General features: G+C 40.3%; 1 protein-coding gene across 1 annotated transcript; it reads left to right on the top strand.

Moving 5' to 3' along the window:
• The first annotated feature begins 344 nt into the window (after positions 1-344).
• pcare2 (photoreceptor cilium actin regulator 2) lies at positions 345-7,228 on the top strand. Its single transcript, XM_063495379.1, has 2 exons — positions 345-3,380; positions 6,765-7,228. The coding sequence occupies exons 1-2, from the start codon at positions 680-682 to the stop codon at positions 6,767-6,769; spliced, it is 2,706 nt and encodes a 901-aa protein (XP_063351449.1). The 5' UTR covers positions 345-679; the 3' UTR covers positions 6,770-7,228.
• Positions 7,229-8,211: the final 983 nt, after the last annotated feature.

Here is an 8,211-nt window from a genome sequence, read left to right on the forward strand (position 1 = left end):
CAACCTAAAAACCTATACAAGGATACTTGCAGATACATAAATATAACCTTTTCAAGATACGATGAAATCAGAGAATATGGTTTCATAGATTTTTGTAAGTCATTGTATTGCAAACTATTTAAATCTAATTTTTTTCCTACAACTATTGCTAAAATGTCCTGTGGCCTGACATTGAAGGTCTCAGGTAAACAGAGCTTTTGCATGCAAACCTTGCCAGTGGGTGCGGCTAAAAACACCACCTGACAAATTTGTCTCTGGTTAATCTGATGAGCTTAAAGTCTTAAATGGAAATGCCTGAGTGTGTACATGTGCACAGGCCTGTGTGTTTTTATTGATGCACTTAACACAGCCATCTGTGCAAGCTGGCTAAGAGAGAGAGAGGGCAGAACCAATCCGCATTCCCAAACGGTCTTATACATACCACGTTAGCCTTAGTAGCCACCTCATCAACAGGTTATAGGTATCTTTGCTGCACTGTTTGAGCCTAAATTTGGAGAGAATGCCTGAAATGACTGAGGAAATAGAAGTTATCTAGCACATACTGGACAGACAACAAAAGTCGAAGCTGAAGGACTCCAGATAACTTTGCCTTTAAGACCGCCATACTCCTGGATTTACAATTTTACTTCCTGGCCTGACTCGTTTTTCCTTGAATCCTTAAATCACTTTGAATGCAACAATGGGCTGTTCTCCATCTAAAGGAAAGTTATTTTCAAAGCCAGAAGGATCTCCAAAAGCTTCTCTGGGTGAAGTACCACAGGATGCTAATAATTGTAGACTTGTAGAAGTTGAGAATACATGTTTGAAAACCGAAGTGACCGAAAATGAACTTCCACTTCCGAATGAAGGATTTCATAGCAAAGAGACTGAATTATTTCCATTGGTCTCTGATGCAAAGACTGTACCAAATCTGCAGGACACTAATGAAACAGAAGTAAACACGATGCCCCAAGAAATAATCACCGATGTGGAACAAACCAAAGGAATTAAAAAGACAGCAAAGCAAAAAAGAAGTAAAGGCAAGAAAAGGTCTTTTGAGAATCACAGGAAGTTCTGTCATGTACAGACAAAGGTGGACTTTCCACCTCACATGCTGAGAGCTCACCAGGCAGCCTATAACTTTCTGAACCCAAACATTTCCAAATATGAAACTCTTTTGGGCCTACTAGATCAGGCTGCCCAGACACAGCTGTCCCTCCAGCCCATGATGTCTGCTTTAGTATTGCGCTTTGAGGAGATCAACCAAGCACTAGAGGATATGGCTGATGAGGGGGAGCTGATGTTGAAGGAGCATGGTCAATACATGACCTTACCTTCTGGGATGATTTGCTCAGCTAACCCTAGAATGAATACAACATGTCAAACTGATCCACCTCCAGATCTTTTACAGCAACTACTCCAACAGTCAACTGAAAAGATGAAGTTAGTGGGAGGATCAGTCCAGGCACTAGGTGACACTACACTTGAGGAGGCAGTGGAATATTTTTCTTCGCTCTATAAACTGCTAAATAAGAAGCTGCAGACGAAGCAGACGGCAGAGAAGAGGCTTTTTCAAGTGATCGCACAAGTAGAAAGGGCAGCCATGAGGAAGTTCAACTCAGATGATTCAACACTGCATAGTGAGGATAGTGGTATCGGAGGAGAAAATGAGAGTCTGACGGGTTCTGAAAGGCATCGCCGGCATCGTGGAAGTGCTGGATCTGAAAGTTGGGGGTCTGGAGTCAACATTCGGAGTGCATTTGATAGTCTCCCCAGTAATTCAACCAACCTTGGAGACCATAATGAAGATGAGGATGAGGATGAGGATGATTATGATGATGATGATAAAGAGAATGAAGAGGAGGAAAGTGATACACGAGGAAGGAAGAGGTCGAACTCTTCCCCACCTGATCCCAGTCAGGCCATTCATTATATGTTCGCAAATTACAATCGAGATCAGCAGGCAACAGTCAAACAACCGCTGATTGATCCTGTTATAGCAAAGCCTGAACACCTTTCATTAACTACGTGTGGAATGACAGAATTACAAAACAGCCAGTGGGTCTTGGATGATAGAATAAAAATGATGGCTGAAATACAAGGAAACAAGGAATTACCAAGATCTCATTGCAAGCTGGATAGAGCTGAAGTAAGACGGCATTCATTAAATGGATTGTCAGGTTCACACAAAGGCGTTGTGAGACCAAATAAGACAAATTGCTCCGTAACAATCTTAGCAAACAAACCACCAAAACGCCACTCTGTCAGAAGGTTAATTCATACCTTTAGCAAAGTAGCTGATGGGAGACCTGAGCAGAGTCTCACTAATATTCCACCTCATAACAGGATGCCCAGGAAAAGTGACATACTTCAGTTATCTGACGCAGTAAATGACAAGGAAAGTTCAGTCAACAGTGGCAACAACAACAACAGCTGGCCTGATAGCAAGGACGAGCTGGATATGGACAACCTACCACCGCCCCCCCCAGAAGTCCTGATGGACGATTCCTTTCAGAGTACTCAGGTCCTAGCAGGAACTGAAGTGGGTTTGCAGAAACCTTTTAGTTCTCAAGTGATAAACCCCAAGATTGGAATCTCCCATCGCCTGAAGGCATCTATCCACAATGTAGAAGTGTTACCAAACCGAGCATGTATAAGGCCAAGGTCGAATGCTATCTCTCCTGCCCATCCTGTTACACAGGATGGTGTTACGGGCACTCAGGATGCAGATCAGCTGCAATCAGAAACAGATCTAAACCTGGAAATTAAGAAGGCTAATAATCTCTACCAAAAGGCATGTAAGATTATTCACCTGCGTGATGCAGCAGAATCTTCTGATAAGAGAAATCTTGTTGAACCAAGCATCAGAGCAACTTCTCCTCTTCAACTTGCAATAGATCGGAAATGTAACAGCAATGAATTTTATGAGGGTGAATTATCCTCTTGCAGTCTGACTGTGATAGCACCACCTGTATCTAGAGTCCGCCTTCCACCATCTTGTCCTAGTACATGCAAAAGATTTCCAAGTCCCCCTGTAATTAGACCTCAGTCTACATCTAGGCACTCATCTCGTCCTAGTTCTCCCAAAACAGTGACACGCTGTATAGATAACAAGACAGAAGAAATCATTCCATCTGTATCCTTTCGCGACGCACGCTCTGTTTTCTGTCAAAATGAGTTTCAAAACTTGAAGACCTGTTTGCCCCCTGAAAGGTCTGCGCTTCCCAGACAAGGGGGAGAGGTCTCCCGAGGAAGACTACCTACCAGAGCATCAGACACCTCTACTCGTCGCACCCAATCAGACCATAGGCCTAGTGGGACTTTTCATTCAGAGTTTCTAAAGGATGCCAGTTTGGCCTCTATGCAGGAGAAAGGGAGTAACCTATTGCCACAAAATACAGGTAAATATTACAAAAGATGAAATATGTGATTACATATTTTAAAAAATGTGCATTTCAAATTGTTTAAAAGTAGCTCACCAAATCTTTATGTCACTTCTGAGTGAATTTTGTGATCGTATTAAAAAATGTAAACTACTCAACACTTAAATTACACATTTTAGCCTAATGGATGAAACATTCAAACTGAAAATCTTGACTGGCATACACTGTAATTTGCTGAGAACAAAATAATGTTACAGCGGTTAATTGAGACCTGGGTTCAAAATCAAATCAAAAATAAAGTTAACATTTGTTGTTAAAAGTCTTCCCTTGACTTTTTTAATAGCATATATCGAAAACAAACAGATTAGTTTGACCTTTGGTGACTGTTTGCTTTGAATCTACCCAGATGGTTTTTGACTCAAACAGCTGTCTTACTTTTCTCTGAATGATATCAGCATATCTGGCAATCTGAATTTCCAGATCTGATATGCAACTGATTTTTCTGTCTTTGTGTCATACTCTTGAGTCTTGATGTCTCACAATTTCTGGAAACCAGCATACTCCAGCAGTACCATACTCGGTTGCCATGAAAGGGGAACTGCAAAGCCACTGCATGTTGAAAGAGAAGCAATAGTGAAAGCAGGCAAATTCCCCATATTCTTAGCAATTATGCACCAATTGTCTACACAGTTGGTGGTGCAACTGGTTACTCCAGACCTTCCCAAAGTGTGGGGCCCGCCCCCTAGGGGGGGCGCAGAGCCATAAGAGGGGGGGAAACAAAACGCTTGGACACTGCTAGCACGGGGCGGCCACAGAAACGCAAAGCAGAAGATGAAGCATAGCTGAATATGTTTCCAAACCAACTTCATTCTAAGCCAAAGACTAGAAAATATGGTGAAGCATATCTTCCCTTTGGCTTCACCTGCACAAGTAATGAGGTAGGTCTCCCCTGCAGAATTGGTTTTCCCAGCAGCGCTGGGCTCTCCAAATCACGGACAAACAGTATCCCACAGCTGTTTATGTTTTTGAACCCATTTTGCACAGAGAGGCATTTTTTGAAAAATGTATTGATAGCAATGTTGAATATTATTACACTGGGAAAAACAACTACATAATCACACCGTGACGTCTCTGCCTTTCTAAATGGAGGGACAGTAACTGCCTGTGTATATGTAAGCGTGTAAAACCTGCAGACAGTCAGATTAACAGTATTGTGTCTCTATCTGCCATTCTGCAATTCATCTCATGTAAACAATAACGTGGCGCACAGCGTGACGTGAAAAAAGGCACATACCTTTGACGTTGCGTGATGAACTCTGTATTCCTCGTCCAGGCGTAAACGCAAAAAAGGAGTTTTAAAAAATCTCCGTTTTCGGTGATTCGAAATGCCGTTTACGTGTGGATGAAACAGCTGCGTTTCCAAAAATCCCCTTGTAGGTGTGGACGTAGCGTGAAGGAGTTAGTAGTTTATTTTATTACTACCTGTAAGTTATTGCAGATTACTTGTATTTGCTTAATTTTTTACTAAATGTTTGAGGTGTGAAATAAACCGCAATGGAGCAAAATATGGGTGTGTGTGGTTGGAGGATGTGTGCGCGCGTGTGCGTGCGCGCGTGCGTGGGGGGGCGCGAACATTTTTCTTGTAAACAAAGGGGGGCCCAGCAAAAAAAGTTTGGGAACCACTGGGTTACTCTATGAGTTTCTTAGTTGAAAATAATACTGCTACGAACACTTTGCTATGCACTCTTATTTAGGCACCAGTCACACATTTGCCTAGAGAGTAGTGAGCAACCATGTGGCCACTAAGGAAAAGTGTATATTCCACAGCTGGTTGGTGAATGGTTGCTGCCAGGTTACTGGCAGTCACTGGCGATTAAAACTGGTTGCAAAGAGGTATGCAGTACTGCACTGAAAACCTACATGCGACTGTTTTGATTTCTAGCAGGTTGCTGGGGTTGCCTATAGTTTGCATGGAAGACATAAACTTGTCTGCAAACACACAAACTACTTGCAAAGACGCAATAAAACTTTGAAAAGTGCTACACAAAGCAGAAACGGAGAACCTTCAAAGTAAAAATTACGCCTTTTGAAAGGTGTTGGTTGCAGTCGTAAAGAAACAAAGTCCTTCATTTCAAGAGTAAATGGTGAGTGTTTGCAGACAAGTTTTTTTTTTTCAATATAAACAGTTGGGAATTGCCCAAATCTGCTAGCAATTTTGTAAGCTATCTCACCAGCAACAGCCAGCAACCACTTGCCAATCAGTAGGGGAATAAACATTTTCGCCCTCACAACCAGTGGATGCTAGGGCATCTCCAACCAGTCTCTAGGCCCATGTGACTGAGGCCTTAACAAATTTTTTATTGTTTATGAGAGATGTGGAGTGTATTATCACTTAAAAGCTGGAACAATAGTTTTAGTCCCCATTTTGTAGTCCCCCTCGCATGACAAATTAACTGCAGGATATATCAAAAAGAATCAAGTCTTTTAAGTCTATGACCCCCCCCCCCCCAATTAATACAACTTCAAGGAACTGAAAAGTTAAATTTTTATCCTGATTCAGTTTTCATCTCCAGTCTAATTAATTTCAGGGAAAATGACTGATTCATCTTTGAAAAATCATCAGAATTTGATATCTGACAAGATACTAGTTTTGTTAAGGAGCACCAGCCAAATGATATTTAAAATATTGTCATCGTGCACATAATCTAACTGTTAGCATTCCTGTAGTGCTCATTAAGCATTTTTTATACCAGAAACCATTGTTTCATGTCACAATATGACATGACTGGGTCAGCTCATTGCAGCAGAAAAATTCAGGTAAAATGTACAGGCAATTAATCTATAAGAATATAACAGAATATATCAAGAATATATCATTTATTGGTTAACAAGTGATTTCCATTGTAATAATTCACACATTCAAAATAACTAGCAACTAACTAGCAACTAGCAACTAAAGCTTTTACTGGAGTACTACCCCAAAATGTAGTTGAGAACTAGAAAAAGGGATTACATCAAACAACTTCATTTAAATTGTAATTTTTGATAACGTAAACTGAGTAAATGTACTTAAATACATTACAGCATTTGCTTTGTCTTAGCCTTCTTTATCCAGAACTGTGCTTGTAGAGTTTTACTTCTGAATAGATTAAGACAGAGGATTTAGTCACTCTGGACACATGCAGTATAATCTTTTTCAAACAGTTTAAGTCTAATTCATACCTACAGCTCCTGTGCTCAGATATATGGTACCAACCTGCCTCTAGGAAAGACACCTAGCTTAATCCACATTGGATTAACCCTCCTGCCCTACTCCAGTTATGTAAACTCCCCAGCAAGCAAACCCAACATGATCTACTCATGCACTAAATTTTCCCCCCATTATTTCTTGTTCTCTTGCAGGCTAGGAAGCCTTCCGATGACAGGAGATGATGACACCCTAAAGTCCAGCTGTGAATGGCCAGGGTTTCTAAAGTAAAATATGAGTTGGGAAGGGAATAATGAAAGAAGTTGTATATTAGCAGGGACTGGGTTTTTTTTCTCTTTTCCAATTAGAAAATGTCTTTTTTTAAGACTCTGCAGTAATACATGTAGTTAAGGGTTAAAGCATTTTTCTACTCTATACTGAACCCTGAGTGATAAACCTCAAGTAGTTTTAAAGATACATGTATTATATGTGTTTTGTTAAAACAACTATACTTTTAAATCCCTCACAATCAGGGAGTTGTTTTTGGGTTCAATATCAAAAGTAAAAGACAAATGTAATTTACATGATCATTAAATGTACTCTTTTGTTGTTGTTGTTGTTGTTGTTGTTGTTGTTGTTTTTTTTTTTTTTTTTTTTTAAATAAATGGATTCAATGTTGTGTTTGGGTGATTTAACGATGTTTTCTATATCGAAATAAAACAGGAGAATCAAAACCAAATTCATCTTTCAAAAAGAAATCTTAAGGGAAAGTCAAAAAGGACTGATATCCTGTTTTGCAAATAAAGAGCAATATGTCAAGATGACTTGCCTGTGTACACCAAGCTACACATACAGTTGTGGGCAGATGTTTACATTCATCCATGACGGGCATAAATGTCATGGAAATTTGGGGCTTTTAATTATATCTTTAAACTGTTCTTTTTTCAGGTTGGAATGAATGGAATTATTTTGGATCTTCTGTAATCCACACAGGGTCGAAATCATACATATAGCATGGATACATACATAAATATATGTATACATACATGACAAGCTCAACACCTAATAACTTCTAGTTAGTGATCATGATTGTCTAAAATTAGCTGATGCTCTTGTTAGCATTAAAAGGATTTAACTGACCACATTAGTTGGACTAACCAATACTCAGATTAACAGCAAAGTCCAAGGAACTCAACGAAGATCTAGGAATTTGATTTGTCAGTTGCTAATTTGGCTCATGGGCTGACTAAGTGACCCAGCAGCCTGGGTTTGGGTCTGACCTGAGGCCCTTTGCTATGTGTATTACATTACTCTTTGCCCCTGATTCTTGCCCCTGAAGCCATTCCGAAACAACTGAAGATTCCAAGATCTTCTGTTCAAACAACTGCACATAAGTACAAGTTATTCTGATGTGTTACCGTGTTGCCAAGGTATGGAAGAACACCCCCACTGTTAGATGAGAGGAAATTAGTTAGGATGTTCAGGAATAACGCAGAAACCTCCAAGGCTCAAGTCTGCTATGAACTGAAAACTGCAGGAACCTCAGCACCACTGTCCACAGCAAGTTGGTTGCTGAAATTAGTTTTCCCAACATGTCACTGTTGTAGTGGGGCATTGATCAGTGAGACACTGCTAGTAAACCTCTTGCATGTGTGGGGGTTC

This window comes from Pelmatolapia mariae, linkage group LG15 (genome assembly GCF_036321145.2).
Source record: "Pelmatolapia mariae isolate MD_Pm_ZW linkage group LG15, Pm_UMD_F_2, whole genome shotgun sequence".
NCBI classification, from domain to species: domain Eukaryota; kingdom Metazoa; phylum Chordata; class Actinopteri; order Cichliformes; family Cichlidae; genus Pelmatolapia; species Pelmatolapia mariae.